This window comes from Salvia splendens, chromosome 2, assembly GCF_004379255.2.
Source record: "Salvia splendens isolate huo1 chromosome 2, SspV2, whole genome shotgun sequence".
Lineage (NCBI taxonomy): Eukaryota > Viridiplantae > Streptophyta > Magnoliopsida > Lamiales > Lamiaceae > Salvia > Salvia splendens.
Window position 1 is genome coordinate 24,069,101 of NC_056033.1, and position 23,467 is coordinate 24,092,567.

The following is a 23,467-nucleotide window of genomic DNA, read 5'->3' on the forward strand; positions in this document are numbered from 1 at the left end:
ACTTGACCATTTTCCTTGGGGTCCATTTGACCAACCTGCCTGACTTCCCTGCATTTTATTCCCTCCAGTGTTTGGTCTATCCTGGATCCGAGCAGGCCAGTTGGGCTGCCATTCAGAAGGTTGCATCTGCTGTGTCGAGGGCTGTGGTGGTTGGCTTTGATTCTGGTCAGTCCATCGAAAGTTTGGGTGATCTCTCCATGGGGCATCTCTTTGCTTTCCCTGGATCCAGTTGCCATTTGCGTTCCAGTGGCCAACGACATTTACTTGGGGCAGCGGCTCTCCCTCAGGGGGGAATTCACAATAGTAGTAGTGATGCTCTTCTGGCGGAGGCGGAGGCGGTGGCGGCGCATACTGCGTCTCTTTCGGTGCAGCTGGTGGAGACGGTCTGGCTTTCTCCACTGCCTCAACCAGCTTCTTCTCCATCTGCTCAAATCGAGCCTCCAGCTTTTCGTCATTGCGTGCCTCGGCTGCATGCACCGTACCCCTTCTGTACTGGCCACGGGACGTCTCGTACGAGCGTTTGGCCTCGATAAACCTTTCCAGGATGTTTTTAGCTTGGCTTAATGGGGTCTTTGAGAAATCCCCTTAGGCTGCGAGGTTTAGATCATTCTTGCTATCGACTGTCAGTCCACCATAGAAGATCGAATAGATCTCCCGCTCCCCCAGCTTGTGGTTGGGGCATGCTTGAAGCAGCCTGTCACGCCCGCACTTTCTAAGGATAGAAAACACGGTTGATCGCGACTAGGGGAGGATTAAAGAAGCGGGGAAGAAAGGGGGAAAACAACACAACTCGACCATAGCTCGAAACAAACGGGAATAGCTCGAATAAAATCAGAGTATCAATTCAACAATCAATAACTCCAAATGAAAATATCTCAACGATACACGAACTCAAAAGAAGAACAACTACTTAGCGGAAGCATTTGAGAGAAGGAATATGCCACGTATGAAGACATGACACATTCTACACACTTAAATTTCTTCAACGGTCTTGCTCAACACCCACCGCACCCGTCACGCTCAACCTGCACATTTTTAAAAAGAAATGCAGGGCTGAGTACTTGATGCACTCAGTGGACTCATGCCGAAAACATTTTTAAAAAAAAGTATTTATCATGCCACCATTGAGTGACCTTGGGGTTTTAACTTTAGAAATCGCCCAAGACACTAAAATCATTTCCATTGTAAAAACTCATGACTGCAGTCATTTTCCCATATATGTCTACCATATCTGCTCCATTGATGACAAAGAATGTGGCCACATTCCAAGTCACTAGACCGGCCGACCCAAAAGACGGCTCACGATCTCCATAGGTGTACACTAGTCAAAATAGGGACTCACTCCCTAGATAGACCCGAATTCGATTATCCATTGATGGCAAAAGCCACATCAGATAGGTTCCATAGATAAAACAAAACACGGCATGACAAATATTCATATCGCCCAAGACACTAAAATCATTTCCATTGTAAAAGCTAGTGTATCAAGTATTCTGCAGCGCTCCTTCGATCGCCCTTTCTAACTAAGCGTTACTTTATCTAAGCTGTCTAGAGAACTGAACTAGACTAGAGAGCTAAACTAAACTAAACTAAAGACGGAAAGTAAAGGATCAGATCTCCTTTGCGTGGTGGCACATCCTCTATTTATAGGCTTGCCATGACTTCCAGCTGGATAACGATCTTGGCAGGGAATATTCGCTCATGCTGAGAGTGAGCGACTCATTGATTGCTACGTGCTTTCCTTCTAGAATGACGACGCTTTTCTGTAACAGATTCGTGACTCATCTCCGTCCTTGCGTCTCATATATCAGCACGTGTCCCCTTCTAGAACGTTGTCCTTGATAACAGAATGCTGCGCACCATCCAGCTCATAGCCTCATGTGTCCTTCTTCTGGAAGCCAGCGGTCCCCTCCTTGATGCTTGATTACTCCCCTGCTTTCTGGCCTTTTTCGCATATTGTACTAGCTTGATCAGTCTGGCCTTGTTGCCTTGGTCAAGTGGCATTTCTGTACATTTAACACTTGTTTTGCGCGATTAAACCGATCAAGTAGCGTACATTTTACCCTCAAACCGATGCATGAAATGAGCCTTATCAAAATGAGTTTTAGTGTATGATTGGAGATGGTCTTAGGCGTCATAGACATCGCCAGGAGAGCATCTGTCAGCCATGCCACATCCCCAAAGTCTCCAATGGATTGTTCCCCGTTTTACGAACAACATTTCTATTCCTGCAAGATAAGTTCAAATTCAGTTAAGAAAAGTGTTAAGTTTGGAAAATCAAAATACAGAGAAACACTATTGACAAAAATTGAAGAAATTGCCATGACAGATTTAAGAAACCGTCGACTAGAGAAAAAGAGAGTTATGAAAGAGTAAAATTGCAAAATACAATAGAAAGCCTTATATAGGCACAAAATACCAAGTAATAAAATTCTAAACTAAGTTCTAATTACATTTTTATTTGCACATAAATTACCATTCAATATTTGCAATTTTAAAATTATTTTTATTTAATAAATATTAAAAACTAATTTTAAATTTCCAAACAATCATTATTTATAACAATAATTATAAGTGTGAGAGTTCAGCGTTCTCTTATGAATCATACGTTAGAGTTTGTATACCATAAAATATGATTTGAATGCGCGTATATGTAATAAATTCTTTACCCATTTTTAACTATATTTATGAGAATGAATAATGTGTTTTGCTTATATATTTATGATTTATGTTTAATATTCTAATACATATGATTAAAGTGGTGATTGGATTCAGTTCCTAAATTCGACGGTATGCTTTTACGTGATTACATGCATAAGTTGATTTATTATATGATTACATGTTTAATTGCATTATTTTATGGATCAGTTATATTTTTATCATGTTTATAGTTTTTCGAGCATGCTAGCTTTCTATACATATGTATGTGTAAATCAAACAATCATCTAGAATAGATCTTTCGCTACAGTTCTACACGATACATTTCATGCGATTTCAAAATTAGACACCTATTATTTTAATTCATTAATATATTTTGTACTCCCTCCGTCCCTCAAATATTGTCCCACTTTGACTCGCCACGGGTTTTAAGAAATGCAATGAAAAGTGAGTTGAAAATGAGTCCTACTTTTATATATTAGTTTTATAATAAAATGTAAGTAGGAATGAGTTAGTGAATTATGAGGTCCACTACTAAAAATGGTAAAAAGTAAAATGAGACAAACTTTGTGGGACGGACGGACATAGAAAAATGAGACAAACTTTCAGGGACAGATGAAAGTAGTTAAAATACTACTATATGATGTATGTGGAGAGAATTCAGAATTTAAGTCTCAATTCAATGACATTCAAAATAATGGTTTTTCTGTTCTTTATTTTTTTTCTCTTTTTTTCCTATTATTTTACTCACAAAATATATGAATAAGGTAAACTACCCACGTACAAATTAGAAACCCCAATTTTGAAATCTCTCCACGCAGGCAAAATCCCTCATTTGCAGCTTGCTTTCCTTAATGATTCTGAAATTTCCCCACACCAAATCCCCCACCATTTTCTCTCACCTGAGAGCTAATAATGCAAAACTTTCTATGGTATTCAGTTTCTTTAAGTTAATTTCCTTTTATAATCATTTTCATATTAAGGAAATGAACATAGGAATGTTTTTCTCGTGGTCTTTGGTTAATGGAATGCAAAAGGGAACTACTGAAAAGTGAATGCAGATCATATTAATGTTTTCTTTTGTCAATTCATTTTTTAAATTAGATTTTACAAATGGATTAGTTTAGTCTACTCTTATTTTATGAGATACTGTAAATAAATAGTAAGAAAAACAAGAAAAAAAAGGAAAAAACTAACAAAAAACCTAATATATTCTAAAAAATTCATATGCATCAATCCTACTCCCTCCGTTCCAACAAAGTTGGGTTGCATTCCTTTTCTGAACGTTCCAACTAAATTGTCATTTAAAAAAAAAAACAAAACAAAACATCTAACCAATCTTACTTTATTCCACCACCTACTTACTTACTTACTCTCTTATTTTTCAACGCAATTTCTTAATCTTCGTGTTCAAAAGTTTTGACCTAACTTAATTGAGACATAGGGAATACATTCTAAAATGCCAGAGAATATAATCCTAAATTTTGAAAATTCAGAAATTTAGACCCAATACTCCTGAAATTTCTCAATCTATTTCGCATACAACTAGTTCCTACTCAAGTTCTACATATAAATAGAAACCACATTAAGATTTCCCGCGCTCTATTTTCGTTAAATGCAATCGTCAAGAAATGAAAAAGTAGAAATCCCCATTTCTCCTGAAACCTAATCAGAAAAAAAAATTCTCACCATTCATCTACTCATACAAATTCATGGCTGCAAAAGTGTTTAGTGGAGCGAATGTATGCCTGTCTCGGAATCTGGTCCCACCGGAGCTCTTCGACGCGCTGCACGACGCCTTAAAGTTCAACGGCGCCCAGGTTATCCTCAGCTGCGACCCCTCGCGCAATGGACCCGCCGACTATCACGTCATCGCCTCGGCAGAGCATGTACGTAACTTTATCTGCTCTAGCTTGTAAACTGGCTTAATTCTGGAAATTAATTGACCTAATTCTTTCTGATTTTGCAGGAGAAGTTTGAGTATCTTCGATCGAAGGACTGTAAATTGCTCGGTATTCTTGTACGCTTATTGATACAAATTTTAAATGACATTTCAGCTTAGCTTAGTGGAAGACACATATTTCTAGGTTAGCATTGAAATGTTACGACATGAATATATATATGTTAAAACAAGATGTTTTGGGGTAATGTTGTGTATTAGAGCTAGCATTAGCTTCAATTGAACAAGCTCAGCCTTGAAAAAAGAAGAAAGGCGGTAGACCGATGCACCGAGTGATGCACCTTTGTGCTTTCATCCTAGAATTAAGATGGGATGTCAATCTTGGGATATAGTGTCATTAATCATTATAGGAACCCATAATTAAGGTTTTACTTCTCCTTCATGGGTGAAGTTAGCTCCAACTCTAACCATAAAAGAAGGATTCACATTTGAATGGATTAATTACTGATTTGATATAACAGTTTTATTTGTAAACATAATTAGGAAGCGATTGTAGTCAGAAAAGTGGAGAACATCTTCTTGTTTGGTGCCATATATGTAATGCCTTAAAAAACAAAAAATATACTCTATGTTCTGAAGCCTTCTTCTCCTTATGGAAATAGAAACTCACAGTTGGTCATGCAATAAACTGCTTTTTTGGGTTTTTTGCATTCACTTGAAAATGTTTAGATAGATTGCATAAAAATATTTATTGCTTTCTTATTAGACGTGTGATCTACTAGAAGATACACAACACATGCCTTGTTATTCTTCAAAATGGTTTAATAGTGAATCTCGTGAGTTAGGTTGAATTTGGACATACAATAACTAGTGTTTTCATCATTTCTAGTTTGTTCTTTGGAATAATGTTTAACCTTGTTAATTTTCAGTGTTTTGATTTTTAGCTAGAATTTGGTTGTCCCAGGTCCTCAATGTGTGTTGTTCTGTGCGAAAGAGCGTAGAAAGCTACCTAATCATGGATATACTTGCTGCTTTGCACTGGATGGTGTAAATATAGTTACATCTGGTTTTGATGAGGATGTAAAGGTAATAATGCCACTTACCTACTCCTAATGCTGTCAACTTATATAAGGCTTATAAAAATTCCTTCTTTTATTCTTGATTAAGCATAAACTAAACAGGATGTATGTCACAATTAATTGTATATTACAAGTTACAATATTGTTTTTTTTGGCAAATCTTGATAAATCTGTGGTTCATAAGTGCTTAGAATTAATAGGGTTATGCTCGTCTTGTAAACTTACATCTCATGCTTAGCATACCAAGCTACATTACCCCTCTAAATAACTTACGTTTCACAAATGTTCAGCCATAATAATTTTATGTAATACGTACTCCATCCGTTCACAAAAAAATCCCACATTGTGGACGACACATGTTTTTAATAAAATGGTTGGTAGTGTGTGAATAGAGTAAGAGTTCTATGTTAATTGTGTGGGGAGTTGTGAAAATCCTACTATTATGAATCATGAATGTGACAATTTTTTCATAGAGGAACCGACATATAAATTGTGGCAAAAATTCAACTTTTTTCAGGAACATGGGAAGTATAAGTGTCACATAACTCACCCTTTTGATCACTAACAAGCTATTTGTGGAAATGTTTTAGAACTTCACTTGCATGCGCCGTAAACAAGCTAGGTGTGTGTCGGGCTTTGAGAAATTAAAGCCTATCACAATCACACAAGCATTTTCACATTTCTACTGTACACTGAAGTCAAGATTTTTATATGAATGCCTAAACAAATATGTGTCCATGCCCATTTGAGAATTTGATATATTTACATTTCAAGATAGTAGATCTCATCCATGCATTAGATAGATCTCTTCTACTGGTTCTTAATGCCATGAACTATATAACACGGATACTTCACTTTGTTGCCGTATCGCGTATCGGATACGTATCCGATACCGATACGCGACGGATACGCGACGGATACGTATCCTGGGCGTATCCGCGGGATGGGCCGTATTGGGCCGGGAAACCTCAGATTCGATACGTATCTCGGTGGATACGGCCCAGTTTAAAGCCCATCTAAAGGAGCCGGCCCGATAGAATTAACGGGCTGGACCAAAAAGCCCATTTGTGATGTAGCCCATTGCAGCTGGATGAACAAATCTAGCTCTATAAATAATGATGCTCTATACAATATAAGATTCCACACAATTGAGAAAGCCGCAGCTAGGTCAAAAACTCCCCGCCTCCATAGATTCGGTATGCTTTTTTTTTTAGATTTTTCGTTTTATGTATCTATTTTTGCCATCGCTTTTCTATGTTATAATTCAGTTTTTTGCTCCCCCAATTCAATTCAATTATAATTTCAGCAGTATGGCATCTCCAAATCTGAGTGCTACTGCTGCTAGTTCTAGTGCTAGTTCTGCTGCTAGTTCTAGTGTTGGATCTGGGTCCAGACAAATAACTGATATCAGGGCTCCATTGTGGGATCATGTCACCATTCTAGAGAAGCCTAAACCTGGTGGAGGAAATATATTATGGAGATGCAACTATTGTCCATTTTCAAAAAGCACTAGCTATACAAGAGTTGAAGCTCATTTGCTGCAAAAATTAAGACAGGGGATTAAGACATGTCCAAATGTTTCATTTGAAATGCTGAGTGACATGAGGAGGGAAGTGGAAAAGTGTAAGGAGCTATTGGAAAGATCAAAGGCATGCACTGTTTCTTTGCCTGTAGCTCCTTCAGACAACAGCAAGAGGACCAAGAGGGGGCCTGTTTCTCAATTGGAAAAATCATGGGCATTGCAAGACCGCAAGCACTTGGATGCTTTAATTGTTAGAGCAATGTTTTCTGGAGGGATTTCTTTCAACTTTCTGAGAAACCCATATTTTAGAGAAGCTTTTGCATTTGCTTGCAGCCGCAATTTGCCAAGTTACACAATACCTGGGTATAACAGGGCAAGGGAATCACTGCTCAAGCAAGAAAGAAGGCACATAGAGACTCTATTGGAGAGTACAAAGAGCACATGGCCAGAGAAAGGGGTCACAATCTGCTCTGATGGTTGGTCAGATCCTCAGAGGAGGCCAATCATCAACTTCACCGCTGTTTCTGAGAAAGCACCAATGTTTTTGAGGGCTGACAATTGTGAAGGAGAATACAAGTCAAAAGAATATATTGCTGAGAAGTTGAGGGCTATCATTGATGAAGTAGGTCGACAAAATGTGGTACAAATCATCACAGATAATGCTGCAAATTGCAAAGGTGCGGGTCTTTTAATTGAAGCTGAAAATGATCACATATTTTGGACACCTTGTGTAGTGCATACTCTCAACCTTGCTATGAAAAATATATGTGAACCTAAACTGCCAAGGACACCTACTGATGAGGATATGCAGGTTTGGAGTCGATTAGAATTTATAAACAATGTCAAAGTTGAGGCTACTATGATCAAGAATTTCATAATGAATCATGGCATGCGTCTTTCCATGTTTAATGAGTTCAGCCATTTGAAGTTGCTCTCTATTGCTGAAACAAGATTTGCATCGGTTGTGTGTATGCTAAAACGGTTTGTTGAGGTAAAAGCAGCTCTCCAACACATGGTGATTAGTGACAAATGGAGCATCTACAAAGAGGATGCTTCAACTGCCCAACATGTAAAGGAAAAAATACTAAGTGATGTCTGGTGGGGCAATGTGGAATACATTCTTAGGTTCACTAGTCCTATCTATGATATGATACGCTTTGCGGACACCGACACCCCGTGTCTTCACTTAATCTATGAGATGTGGGATTCAATGATTGAGAAAGTGAAGAAAGAAATATATTTGTATGAAGGGAAGGAACCAAATGAGGAGTCAGACCTCTACTCTGTTATTCATGATATATTGATTGCTAGGTGGACAAAAGGCAATAATCCACTTCATTGTTTGGCTCATTCACTCAATCCAAGGTAATATGCACTGTGCAATTAAAATTCAGATTCTTTGCTCTTCATTTTTTCATTTTAACTTCATGATCTAAATTGCTGCCAATTCCAGATTTTACAGCAACATGTGGCTTCAAGAAGGTGCTGGCCGACTACCCCCCCACAAGGACAAGGAAATATCACAAATGAGGATGACTTGCTTCAAGAAATTCTTTCGCATACCGCAAGAGTTGGCTGCAGTGAAGGAAGAATATGCAAGGTTTTCTAGTTGTTCAGAAGAATTCAATGACCCTGATTCTATACATGATAGATGGGCTGTTTCCCCAATGACATGGTGGACAAATCATGGACAATCTATCCCTCTTTTGATGAGTTTGGCCATGAAACTGCTCAGCCAACCGGCCTCTTCTTCTTGCTGTGAAAGAAATTGGAGCACATATAGCTTCATCCATAGTGTCAAGAGAAATGCCTTAACTCCTGAGCGGGCTGAAGATTTGGTCTTTGTGCACTCAAATCTGAGACATTTGTCAAGAAGAACTGATGCATACAAGAAAGGAGAGACAAGGATGTGGGATGTTGGGGGAGATTCTTTTGATTCCCTTAGTGGTGTTGGTCTTCTTGAAGTTGCTGACCTCTCCATTGATGAACCTGAGTTGCAGGCTGTATCATTTGGATTGGGTGATGCCGAGGATGAAGGTGTGGAGCTGGAGGAGACGGGGAATGAGGAAGAAGCTTGATGTTGATGGCTTGATGCTAGTTTGCTACTACCTTTTAATTATTTCCTAATTTAGAACCTGCTGCTATCATGTTATTTTGAGTGTAATAGACCTTTAATGTCTCTATGTTGAATTAGAATATCTATTTTGTAATTTATTTTGCACTATTATTATTTATTAAAAAAAATAGTTAAAACGTATCCGCGTATCGGGTTGTTTGGGAAAGAGCCGTATCCGCGTATCCGTATCCTTCGGATACCGATACGCGTATCCGTATCGGTGCCGCATAGGCCATGAACACCATGAAATCTTGTTTATTTTATGTATCAGTGTTCTCATATTCATCAAGGGTATTTGTAACTTGCCACCTAAACTGCTATCCTGCTATATGCTTTCTATTTCCGTTTCAAATATGCTACAAATAATGATTGTTAGTTTATCTTACTGACTTGTAGGCCAATATTGGAAAGAAGGTCACTGCTATGGGAGGACAACTAACAAAAAAAGCATCATCAGATGTCAGTTTCGTAATTGTGAAGGATGTCCTTGTCCAAAAATACAAGGTTTATTTTTATTGTTTATTTTTCTAGTCTTGGAACTCTTTGTAAATATTTTAGTAACTTTTATATGAGGCTAGGCTTATGAATGATTGACATTTGACTATAGCTGATCTTATAAGTGTGATTCATTTCATAGTTGTGCTTCACTATTGTAAAATTATATTTTCTCTCACCACTTAACACACAAAATAACATCTCCTAAAATCTCGTGCCATCTCCCAAGTGTAACATCTACTATGGGATGGAGGGAGTATGATATAAGGTGATGTCTGACCCTAATGCAACCATATATATGTGTGTGTATATATATACATGTTTAGGATTTAGATTGGTTTTCTACTTTTGTTATGAAACATAATGAGCTTGGGCTTGGGCTAGGGCAAGAAAGTATTCCACCCAAAAAATTAGGGCACCCCAACCACCCTCGCCTCTCCTTGAATCTTGATCGCCCAACCACCTTGGGGTGATTCTAGCCGCATGGCGCGCTTTTGACAACATTGCCAAGGAGGTGCATTCATCCCGCATCCACCGCAGATATTTCATATTTGGATCAAAGAGCTGAACATGATTTTCATTTGTCTCCTACATTTGTCATTGTCACCCGATCCTCTTCCTACACACACATCTATACTACCTCTGTCCACGAAATATTCATGTTTTTTCTATTTTTGGCCATCCATCGAAATTAGTCTCTATCTATTCCTTGTAAGTTTCTCTCTCTAATAAGGTGGAACACATTTTCCACTAATAATACTTCATCCACTCTCTACCTCTCTCTTACCTTAACCAATTTTTATTACAACCCGTGTCGTCAACTACCAAGACTATTTTTTCCGTGGACGGTGTTGGTATATATTAGAAGTCCTTAGATTTAAAATACCTATGTGATGTGTTTGTTCTTCAGATTCAGTGAGTTATAAATTCATCATTTTTCACAACGAATTCATCATTTTTGCAGCATATTATATCTAAACAAATTACACTTTTCACTTATTATCGTGGATTTGAGCCCCATTGGGACGGGGTTGAATATATATATATATACTCCCTCCGTCCCATACAAATAGGCCATTTAGGGTTGGCACGGGTTTTAATGCGTAATTAGTAAAGTAAGAGAGAAGAAGAAAAGGTAATTGAAATAGTATAGTGGATGGTGGGGTCCATAAATGATAAAGTAAGAGAGAGGAGAAAAAAGTTGACATAAATGGATATGGACTATTTCTATGGGACGGATGAAAAAGGAATCATGACCTATTTCTATGGGACGGAGAGAGTATTTTTTTTGGGGGGGGGGGGGTAGGAATTATGATAACCAACCGATCTATATATCACCATATTTAGAAATAAATCATTAAATGGATTTCCAGTTTGGGTGGAACTGTTTACCCGGATTGAAATTCAGTTGAGCAATTATATATTTTGCACTTGATGTCAGTTTCTGTTACCACTGTACCAAGAATAGGGAGGAACACATAAAGACATGGAGAGAGAGAGAGAGAGAGAAATTAGAAAAGGAAATCAAAACAGAGAGAGTGAGAGGAACAAGAAAAAGAAAATCCATAGAGAGAGTGAAGAAAATATCCACATGTTGATTTGATTGATTGTCTCCTAACTTTTCTGTTTTTTTTTATCTCCTTGCAACATTTTTTCAGTGGGCTCTAACCCAAGTGAAAAAACCAATAGTCACAACAGAATGGCTGGACCAATGTTGGAAAGAACACCGTGTAGTTTCTCATGAACCTTACAGGGTTCCTCCTTTTTCTGGACTGACTATATGTGTTAGTGGAATTCCTGCAGGTTGGAAATTTGTTTCCTTTTCTTCTGTAACTACAAAAAGGTGACAAGGTCTGAAGGTCTTTTATTTGATTCTTTTAGATGAACGTAAGGAAATGGAGAAGCTTATCATACAAAACGGTGGGATATATTCAGCTGAGCTGACAAAGAGATGCTCTCATTTGATATGCGATATATCCTGTCTTGTGGTTTTGTTCTTTTGAATATCAACTTGCCCATTGTTGTTTGCTTCTCCATTATTACCTTGTATGAGGCCAGAATCCGAATTCAGTTATGTCGTGATTCCTTGTCAGTCTCTGGGATTTCACTCTTTCTACAGTGTCCTTTGTGTCTTTGGCATAACATCTTTTCTTTCTCTAGCTCATTTCTGAATGTATCTGTTGTTCAATTGAAATCTTTTTGCATGTGGATCTATTACGACCCACAATTTTATAATTCTTTAACTACAAATGGTTATTCATTTTTTTCTTTAATTTTTTGATGCTTTATTTGTCATCAAGTGTACATATAGAGGAATGTTTTGTGATTGCTATTATCTATGCTACCTAGGGACTCTTGAACATTTATATTTACCTAACACCCAGCATATGATCTTCAATATTGGTGTCCTTAACTTTTCATAAGCTCCTGAAGGTGACAAGTATATGGTTGCAAAAAGATGGCGTATCATATACATAGTTAACAGGAAATGGTTTCATCAGTCTATTGCCAGAAGAGGTACAAACATGCATAGTTCATCTGCAGCATTTCTGGTTCGGTTTTCAATGTTTAATCTGTCTACATGAGTATCTTTCCAATGGATCCTGTAACTAATTTTGCATTCCTTTCATTATTTTCTTGGGTTCTTACTTGGTCAAATGGATATATAGCATGCCTTATGGAAGCCTCCTTCCCAGTTCAACAATCATCTTCTGTTAGTACTTTAAAGACATTGGAGCATCACACTCAAGGCAAATGCACCCGAAATTCGCAGCCTATCTCATCATCTAACCCCAGTGTCTCAGAATCAGACACCAATCTTTCTGCTCAGGATATGAAACCTGATGTGGAGAATCTCCTGACAAACATCCTATGCACATCTCCTGAGGTTCCTCACATGTCTAAAAGGGGAAATGACGGACCTACTGAAAAACAGAAAAATGTTCCTGATTTTACTCAATGTGTTGCTGATGATTCTGAAAGTGAGGATGGTGATCTGTACTTGTCTGAGTGCAGAATTTTACTTTTAGGCTTCGAGGCTTCTGAATTGCGGAAGCTAGTCAGTATGGTTCGCCAGGGCGGGGGCTCTCGATATATGTCCGTTAGGGAGAATTTGACTCACGTGGTAGTTGGAAATCCATCAGAAAAGTAAGATATTTAGGCATGTGGATGAACTGCTTTTTTCAGCATATAAGTTCTAGTAAACAAGTTTTCAACTATATACTTGAAATGTTATATGTCTTGTCTTTTCATCTGCCATAAATGTGCTACTAATTTGTCAGAGATTGCGTGTCTGGGCAGTTTTTTATCAACTCCAGAGTGAATCTTGTTCCCTGTTTTTAACTAAACTACAATAATATATTTTTCCATATCTCATAGTCAGGGTTGTTTGCTCCAAACTAAGTCCTCAAGACTAAAATGTATTTGAGTTTTTGTACATCCAGGTAAAGGAGGAAGGTCCTATATTTTTCATTTTTATTGTCAGATTAAATTAATTATGTTCAAAGTCATATATACTAGAGCAATATGTTTGCAGAAATCATTCATTTTTCAACACTTGGACTCTTTTGTGTGAGAGGAATGCAATTCTTTCTCAGCGTCATTGTTCCATGCTAGGTGGATGGAAATGTAGAATTTCTCTGTATGAGGATTACATGTCAATCTAGAACATGATGGGAGTGTGATAATAGACATGGAGCCCTATCTTATGAGTTTTGGAAAGAGTAAGTTGGTTGGTTTTGATATATTATCGATGGCTAGGTCATCTTTATAGGATTGCAATATTAGATGCATCACTGCTTGATCTGGACTACTAATCACCTGGAGCTGAAGTGACCTGGTTGTTATTGACATACCAGTAATGGTTATCAATTAGAGATATTGCATGACCTATTATTCACTTCAAGAATGTGCAATCATGCATTTGTCACTCATTCTTATCGTGGTAACGGTTGGTGCAGAGAAATCAAGGAAATAAGGAGCCTTGCAGCTTTTGGAGTTATTAGTATTGTCAAAACATCATGGCTCGAAGAATGCATCAAAAAAAAGAAAGATGTCCCTGTGTTTCAGGGTCACATTGCTTATGATTTACTTCTTCAAAAAGGTTCCATCTTCTCTCTTAACTGCCTGTTTAATTAAATATGACATTTTCTTCTTTCAGCATGTCCGACATCCACCCTTGTTTACCCTATTCACAGATTCTGTAGTCATTAATGGGACTACTGCAACTAGCTTAGCATGTTTGAAAGTAGGGAATCTCTCTGTTCCTAAGCTTGCTGACAATAACATTGTTGAGAACGAGAATTCTCAATCAGACATATTATTTGGTAAGATTACATGACATATTCATCATGACTCTAAGAAACTCTCCAAATATACTACTTTAAATTCCTCCACGTTTCAAGGTTTGAAAGAAGACAGTAAGGTGAAGGGGCAAAGCATATTGAACAATGGCATCAAAGATATGAAGTCTTCAACTGTATTTAGGGGGAAGCTCTTTCAGTTTTCAAGCACATTTCCTGAAGAACAAGTAAGCTGATTTGTTTATTGATTTAAATAATATAATAGGCCCTTATAACACCCTTTTCCCCTGGTACTATCACCTGCTGGATTTCTGAATTTAAAACCTTGTTGTCATGTTCAACTTTAATTTTAACATCATTTTGAGTTTGAATCTGAATGTAGTTCCTCCAGTGTGCCAAGATTCTCTTGTCCCAAACATATTATTTTAGATATAGGTTGAATTATTCAAAATAATCTAAACCATCGGCCCACCTTCTAAAATATCCCATACTATCCTTAATATCCAAACAATACCTATACTTTAATTTTTCTTTGTTTTATCTTATCTTAGATAGATATTGACTAACATAGATATTAAAACAATGATTTTCTTTAAAAATGAATAAAACATAAATTCATTGGGTAAGCTCTCTCTTTAACCAAATGCAGTATTTTATGTAATAATCTTATAGACAAATAATCTATGATTTTTGAGAAACTATGGACAAACACCAGTTCTTCTAGACAAACTCATCCTTGTTTTTCTTAGTAATCAAGTGTATTTTCTCAAGAACACCTGCATAGTGTACCCAACTGATATAAATAGATGTGTTGAAGGGTTATTGATACGGGTAGCAGTTGGAAAGTATAGAGGCGTGGGAATAGGGAAGTCGTTTAGCCAAGTGAGTGCCAACAGAACAACCCCTAAAATCTCGGCTGACTTGGTTAGTTGTTCATGCGTTTTGGAGAAGATTTGGGAGAGAAAATCAGCAGACTTGTTAGCTCGTTTTTCAGATTTATTGCTTCTATTTTGCTGCATTAATCGCCTATATATAGTGAGGACCCTAGGCGATAGAAATCATCTTGGGAAATCAGAAATAGGACGGTTTAGTCTTTGGCCTCCCTGCATGGGGATTCCTCTTTTGTTGTTCATTTTCTGTTCGTTTATTTCGAGCAATAAAGCCATATCTCTTCTCACAAATTCCCCCTTTGTGGTGTTTAGTTGAGCACATCTTGTGCTTGTTATTGTTCGTCGACCTTTACTCCTAACAATTTGGTGCGGTGAATGATGGTTGTTACGCGCAACACGAACACCCGTTTGGATTGTTGGAGAAGGTTGCTGGAAATCTAGAAAATCAATCAGCTGCAATGGTTGATGAATTGAATATTCAATGCGCGTCAACAAACGAGCGAGTCTCAACTTTGGGATCGCTACTCGGGGCGTTCATGGTGAAGGTACGAGCGACTCTCTCGTTCGGGAAGCCAAATGAAACTAATGGATTGAACCTACGAGCGGGTCATCTCGTCCGCTCGTACCTACTACTCGGTATGGTTTGATCCATTCATTTGGATCGAACCAAATGAAACTCGGTATGGTTCGATCCATTAGTTTCATTTGGATCGAACCATACCAAGTCGTAGGTACGAGCGGACGAGATGAGCCGCTCGTAGGTTCGATCCCAAAGTTGAGACTCGCTCGTTTGTTGACGCGCATTTAATACTCAATTCATCAACCATTGCAGTTAATGTCTGCGATTGCTTTTCTAGATTTTCAGAAACCTTCTCCAAACCGTCCAGACGGGTGTTTGTGTTGCACGTAACAACCATCGTTAACCGCACCAAATTGTTAGGAGTAAAGGTCGACGAACAATAACAAGCACGAGATGTGCTCAACTAAATACCACAAAGAATTAACAGGGGAATTTGTGAGAAGAGATATGGCTTTATTACTCGAAATAAATGAACACAAAATGAACTACGAAAGAGGAATCCCCACACAGGAGGCCAACAGCTAAATCATCCTATTACTGATTTCCCAAGATGATTTCTATCGCCTAGGGTCCTCACTATATGTAGGCGATTAATGCAGCAAAATAGAAGCAATGAAACTGAAATAACAAGCTAACAAGACTGCTGATTTTCTCATAAAGAAAAACAAAATATATATCAGATATAAATACAAGCTCTGTAAATTAGGGTAAAAAAATCACCAACGGTCGAAGTTTGGGCTACAATTTAAGTATAACCCTGATTAGAATAGAGGAGAGGTTGGCATAACTGCTGTCATGTTGATCTTCTTTGGAGAGAAACCAGTGCTGGTAGTTGAATATGGTGGCAAAAATTGAAAGTTGGGTATGGTTCCAGGCTTCCTGCGTGGCGAGACACAGTGGAAGTGGAGTTAGCGGTATAAGCGGTGTAGCGGACAGTAGTGGTAGGCTGGTAGCTTTTGGTCAAGAGGTAGAAAAGGGGTGGAGAATGCTGGTGAGCTGGGAGAAGCGGCATGGTGGATTTGAATTATGGTAGATAGTGTGATTCTTTTCAAATGGTGAACAATATAACGGTTTAGGTAGGTCGGAACTAAAGAACTTATTTGCCAAAATTTGAAGGAAAACCATAGCCACTGGGTCTGGGGAGGCTGGGGAGGATGAAGAAATTTTGCGTATTACTAGTTTCTTTGATGTTTTTCTTTAAATATCTATTTCAGATGCCAAATGGACTGGTTTGATCTAGTCAGTCAAAGAATAATATGATTATGTTAGCCAATAGTTAACAGATGTCAGATTAGGATAAGAAATAAATACTGCTGCATATTTGGATATTATGACCCTTATTGATATTATGTCATCTTTTCAGAGACAGGCCAATAATTTATAGCATTAACACTTTTTCCTAGAAGGATAAAATATGATTGACTTCACAGTTTATGATTAGATTACTTGCTCAAATCCTTTGGTTGGATTAGTACGGTAACAAATTTATTTTCTGTAAATTTCAATTTCGTGAAATGTATACTCCAATTTAGTTAATTATGGAGTAAAAACCAAAATATGGCAGAGCTTCCTAAGTATTTAGCAGTAGGGGTGCCGATTTATGGTAATGAGTCATATGACTCATATTTTTGCTTTTTCCTTGATCTTATAAAGCAACCTAATTGTGTAAGGGGTGGAGTATTGAGTCAAATATCATGTTTTTTTATGGTATTTGTCAACCGAATATAAATTGGAACTATGATATCAGTTCACCTGCAAGTGGAAGCAAACAGAATGGAACCAATTCTATTGGTGTTAATTACACTGTAGCAGTTGGTGTAACCCTATGCTATAGGAAATGTGAAATGTTACTTATAAAGCTTTACTTGTCGACATGCGTTTCCTGCTATTTGATATTCTTTTTTAGTTACTTTTACATTTTACTGTATCAACCAAAGCTTGTTATTCGATGTTTGACTTCATGATATTCCCTCCAGAGACCCGAAATAGTGATGTGGGTTACTGAAGGTGGTGGCAAGGTTGTTCCAGATCAAAACAGAAAATATGTGCACTTTATTGTCGAGCGCCATGGTGTAGTTTCCTCTCTGACACATGCATCCTCGACTTCTTATATTACCCCTCATTGGATTCATTCTTGTAAAGAGGTACTAATCTTACACTTAAATCTTGAGAACGTAACATGCGTACTGGAAATTAAAATGCAATCATTTTGGTATAGACCTTCAAAGTCCTGCTGAGTTTGTTCACACTGTTAATTGATACTGTAACCTATTATCTGTCTCAGTTTATATGCTTAATATCTTTAGAACCTTATATGTTCTCTCATGCATTCCTTAACACCATCTCTCAGAAAATAATATCATCCTGGCATGTCCTAGTACAGTTGCAAATCTGGGATGTAAAAATACTAATGTATTTGGAACTCTTTAATTGAAGGAGGGATGTTTGCTGGATATTGGCAGTCACATTCTCTATTCTCCACTTCAATGCAAAATACCGTTACCTGGATTTGAAGCATATCGCCTCTGTGTTTTGGGGTATGACATGAAAGAAAAACAGCTGTTGAGAAATTTGTGCTTTATTCTGGGGTTGAAGTACGCTGAGAAACTTACAGAGAAAGTGACTCATTTATTAAGTAAATTTGCTCAAGGTGATAAGTATCAGGCTGCTTGTAGATGGGGAATGAATGTAGTTACAGCTGACTGGATATATGAATGCGCTAAGCAGGTTTTTGTAACATCTTTATTTCCGTTGTCCTCAATCTGTTTTCTGCTACACATGATAGTTTTCTAACTCAGTTGCTGTTCATAATGAGACAGAATAAAGTTGTTGATGTGAAATGGTTTCTCCCTAAAGAGCTTACTTCTCAAGACAGGCAACCAGGAACTTATTTTATGAGCCAATATCCTGCTCACTCTGATAGGAGTACATCTGCAGATGATGTCTCTCAACTCCCGAGTCAGCCACATGATTTGGGAAATGTGCATACCATTGATTCCTCGGTTTTGTCAAGAGATGAGGAACTTTATTCTAGTAGTAATAAGAGGGCGAAATTATTAGGCAGTCATATTGAAAAGCATTCTTCGTCTAGTTTCACTGTCGACAATTTTGTCAGTAGGATGAATTATGCGGATAACAATACTGAAAATAATAGAGTTCCATCTGTAGTTCCTGATGTTGCTGCAGTTATAGAGGATTTGTTGGAGCAAACAAGCAAGGTAAATTTATGATCCCTCATTTTCTTATGAAAAAGGTGATATGTTTGCCCTTGTTCTGAATGGTGTGTTTCTGATTAGATTCAGGATCTGAAGTCAAAGGAGACAAATAGTAGCCATGAAACTGTATCCTTGTAATTCTTTCAAATGCAAATTTCTTTAAATACAAAAATTGCCTGAAAGTTGTCCTTGACTACGAGCAGTTTTTGTCTTCTAATTCTACAATGCTTGGTCAAAGGCATGCTGCTTCCCCTTCTGAACTAGGTCCACAAAAGCAATGGATCAATAGGTATCTTCTTGCTCAACTATAGACCTTGTGTTTCTCGTCTCAGTCAAATCACAAATTGCAAGTTTACAATATCTCTATTGACTAAATGCCTTTGCTGCTCAATTGTCTTTCATTATATATCATGCATTACGGAGGGCTAAGTAAGATGAACAAGGAATTGGTCAAGTTTCTCATTGGCCATTGTTTTCTACATGTGTGGCCATTGTTTTCTACATGAATGTGGAGTACAATCTTTTCCTCTCAGTATGATCCAACTGCTTACTTCCGTAGTCAGAACTGCTAATGATTGTGGATTGATGGAATGAAGGCAAACGGATTGGAATTGATAAAAGAAAGTGATAAACCCTAACCAACGAAAGGGATGACCCCTAACCAACAAAGGGGAAAAACCCTAACCAATCCGGCAAGGCGACAACTATCACCTCACTTGCCGGTTATGACTCAATAATTCAAGATATCCTCTCCAACCTCATGGAGATATTTATAGTCTAACAGAGACTCCTACTCCTAATAAATAAAGATATAATAGATCTGGTTCAATTCACTCAACAACAATGACAAGATATAGACATTAAAATAAAGTAAAGATAAGCATGGATAATATCCGGTGGACTCCCTAACCACTGCATTTCCAACTCGATCTCCCCTCTTCCGCAATCCGCCACAGTTCTTCGTCCTTATAATACATGACCCACAATGATCTCTTTCAACTAACCTTGTCCACTATAATGAACTGTGGTTTAATGCTTTATTTTATCTCTATCTTAAAATTGCACAAATAGTAGTAGCTAATACCACTTACATTTATCTGACTAGGTTTCAATTTGAACTACCCCCTCTGTTTACCTATAAAAGGTATCTGCCATAATCCTGCAACTTTCCTTTTTTGGTAAAAACTCACACTCCCTCCTCATAGTTACCATCACATAACCTGCTAGAAATCACTGATGTGACAACTATTTACCCCTGTGGTGACATTTCCTCCACGACAAAAACAACTACCTAATATTTTATTAATGCTCATGAGTCATGCCACAAAGAATGTTGCACACTCGTGTGGACGGAGGGAGTATATTTTACTCATGCATCAATCATGTCCTATTCCAACCTTTTAATGAACTTTATACTATGTGGCATGTAGCTGCCAAAGCTTCAACTTTCCACATTATGCCAATCATATTACTAAGTCTAGGGGAAACTCATCACAATCTTAATTATAGGAAATATATGAAAAATTGAAAGAAGACCAACGTGCAAAAGCAGTTAGGAGATCAACTACAAATTATGGTCTAAATTAACATTTTATTTCAAAATCTACCACAAAAAATATATTCAATGCTGAATTTTAACAGTTAACACTGTAATATTCAATTCATATTATGAACATGAACACATGTACTGTTTAAACTTGTCTGGTTTGTGTTAGTTGAAAGGTGTGGGCTTGCATGGTAATCTATGGCCGGACCAGGGCGTTTGTGGGCCTACTGGTACCTAAGTGAGACACTCACTGCTTGTTTTAGATCCCCTTTGAAAAAATGTGTCATACATTTATGTATCCATTTGGTTTATCCCTGTTAAATTGGTGAATTCTCAATTAAATTGGTGAATTCTGTTTGATCCAGGTCAGATGAAAGGGATGATAATCCCTCTGATGATAAAGTACCGAGGGGATTTTATGATGGTTTTAGTGAAACACAGAGTGATTCTCAGGTGATCTCTGGTTTCTCTCCCCAGCTGGAATTGGCCTCCCTTTTTTTGTGATTGGCTTGTTGTGCAATCTTTGACTTTGGGAAAGTAACGGTTGACAAAGTCTTAGTATATGCTCTGTTTGCTGATTGCTGAATATATACCTGCAGGTGGTTGGTTATGAAGAAGATCTGTCTGGTAGGCAAATGATTATTGATAGAGTGAGAACGAGGAGTAGCATGCCCGGCTCATAGTGTGTGTGCCGTACCTATAACGGTCCTAAGGTAGTGAAATTCCTTGTCGGGTAAGTTCCGACCCGCACGAAAGGCGTAACGAACTGGGCACTGATCCATTACGTGTCCAAGGCCTTTTGGTCTTCTTGGCATCTGTTATTTTGCCACAAATATATTTAGTTCTTAAAAAGAAACAGTTCGCGAAGGTTCAATTGGCCGAAATGAATTTCTAGACTCGCGGATTTATCGACATCTGGTTCGTGAAAAGAACAATTGTGTGTCTGTGTGTGTCGCTCTGTGCAAATTGACAGAACCAGAGAACCAGCACAAGCACCGGCACAATTCGATTTGTATTCATGAACTATTCAAATATCCAATTCTATATTTGACTAATTTTTGAATGTCAATATTGATCTGTGTGAAATTATTAGATCGAATTTTTTTTGGATTGTATTCTGAACAAAATGTGTACAAAGATTTGTTTTTTGGCTCTTCCAGGCTAGCAACGCAGTTGTGTGCTCCAACCGCAGGAATAGGTGATTGAAACGTTGGTAAACAAATCTTATTCCTTTTTTTTTAAAAGACTAAAGTCCCAAAATGGTCCTTAACATATTGCGTTTTTTTGATTTTGGTCAAAAACATTATCTTTTGAATTATTCGGTCCCTCACATTTGAAATCAGATCACATTTGGTCCATTTTGGACGGTTCCGTCAAATTTTTTACGGTTTTAATTACCGGGTCACAAATCCGTCACTAATTGGGAGAAATTGATCCGTCACTAATCTGTCACTAATTGGGAGAAATTGATCCGTCACTAATCCCAAAATATTGCATAAACTCCATAAATAATTTACTATTCATCAATTTTTAAATGGCGGCCCTCCAAATCCTTCCACTCCCTCGATTACCTCGATTAGTGACGGATTTGAAAAATGAAGAGGTCATCTTCACCATCGTCGACTACCTCAATTCCGCCTCCTCCAAATCCTTCTCCGCCACCTCCAAATCCTTCCACTTCATCGAATCCCGCCACTGCAAAACCCTCCGTCGCTACCGCCGCATCCGCGATTTCAGAAACTGCCCTAGTGCCGACGACGGCGTGATCTCCGCCGCCGCGGAGGCCTACTACGTGACGCTGAGATCTGTGGATCTGTCGAGATCGAGGCTCTTCACGCATGCGGCGCTGTCGCTGCTGGCCGCGAAATGCGGGGGGCTGGTGGAGCTGGATTTGAGCAATGCGACGGAGCTGAGGGATGCGGCGGCGGAGGCTGTGGCAGAGGCTAGGAATTTGGAGAAGCTGTGGATGGGGAGGTGCCGGTTGGTGTCGGATATTGGGGTTGGGTGCATTGCTGTTGGATGTAAAAAGCTGAAGCTGCTTTCTTTGAAATGGTGTGTTACAATCACTTATCTTGGTGCTGGATTGCTTGCTAATAAATGCACTCTCCTTTGTGCTTTGGGACCAAAATCAAAATCAGTTTTTTCTCGACTAAAGTCCAAAAATGGTCATTTATTCTGGCATATACCATAAATCCATTTTGTGACGGATTTGTGACGGATTAGTGACGGGTCAGTTTCTCCTAGTTAGTGACAGATTAGTGACGGATTTGTGACCCGGTAATTAACACCGTCAAATATTTGACGGAACCGTCCAAAATGGACCAAATGTGATCCGATTTCAAATGTGAGGGACCGAATAATTCAAAAAATAATGTTTTGGACCAAAATAAAAAAACGCAATATGTTAAGGACCATTTTGGAACTTTAGTCTTTTAAAAATGAAATAGTGTAAATTCTAGTAAATCATTGTTTCGTTTAATATTTCTATTTTACTTCCTAATATGGACAATTGGGTCGACACGTGAATTAATGCACAATTAGTTAAATAAGAGAGAAAAAGAAAAAGTGATTATAGTATTGTTAGTGGAGAATGATACTCATCTTATTAGAGAGATGGAAAATTACCAAAAATAGAAGTAGATAATTTTATGTGACATCCAAAATGGAAATTTTCATTTTTATATGACGGAAGGAATTATTTTAGAAAACTTTCTTTTTAAAGTTTTTATTTTATTTCAATAACCTTTTTATTCATTCAATACTAAAATCTGTTTTATCCTAAAGAATGATCTCCAGTTCGGTTTTATTTTTATTTTTATCTTTTTCAACTTACGAAACATGACAGCAAAATTTCCATCATAGCTTGTCAAATAGCTGGAAATTTAGTCTGCCTCGACTATGTACACAAAATGTAGGCAACGAATAGGCACCTATAATAGCATAAAGCAAAAGATTTTCATTGGAATGAGATCCTCTGCAGTGTAACAAAACACAGCATTTGCTGCTGTGCTCTAAACGCTGAAAATTATGAATAAAACGCTGACCTCTTTACTTTCTTTTCAATATGATTTTTTTTATTGTTACTGATTCCTCATTTTATGCATTTGATTATATCTAAGCCCTACTTAATTGCTTTTTTATGATATTTTAAAGTTTTATTGTGGA

General features: G+C 37.8%; 2 protein-coding genes across 4 annotated transcripts; both read left to right on the forward strand.

The window, feature by feature from the left end:
* Positions 1-4,257: 4,257 nt before the first annotated feature.
* LOC121792010 (DNA topoisomerase 2-binding protein 1-A-like) lies at positions 4,258-21,457 on the forward strand. The gene is made up of 18 exons (XM_042189801.1): positions 4,258-4,547; positions 4,628-4,670; positions 5,523-5,644; positions 9,672-9,779; positions 11,429-11,573; positions 11,652-11,743; positions 12,194-12,287; positions 12,440-12,917; positions 13,730-13,872; positions 13,967-14,095; positions 14,174-14,298; positions 17,518-17,685; positions 17,978-18,268; positions 18,361-18,759; positions 18,838-18,882; positions 18,960-19,045; positions 20,668-20,755; positions 20,902-21,457. Exons 1-18 carry the CDS (start codon positions 4,371-4,373, stop codon positions 20,983-20,985), a joined length of 2,817 nt encoding a protein of 938 aa, XP_042045735.1. The 5' UTR covers positions 4,258-4,370; the 3' UTR covers positions 20,986-21,457.
* On the forward strand, positions 5,761-9,416 carry LOC121791986. Of its 3 annotated transcripts, none has more exons than XM_042189791.1 (3): positions 5,761-6,833; positions 6,944-8,524; positions 8,613-9,416. In XM_042189791.1, the coding sequence occupies exons 2-3, from the start codon at positions 6,948-6,950 to the stop codon at positions 9,235-9,237; spliced, it is 2,202 nt and encodes a 733-aa protein (XP_042045725.1). In that variant the 5' UTR covers positions 5,761-6,833; positions 6,944-6,947; the 3' UTR covers positions 9,238-9,416. The 3 variants fall into 3 exon arrangements, with proteins under 3 accessions (XP_042045725.1, XP_042045729.1, XP_042045718.1); XM_042189795.1 differs by having other exon boundaries at positions 6,947-8,524; XM_042189784.1 differs by lacking the exon at positions 5,761-6,833 and having other exon boundaries at positions 6,840-8,524.
* Positions 21,458-23,467: the final 2,010 nt, after the last annotated feature.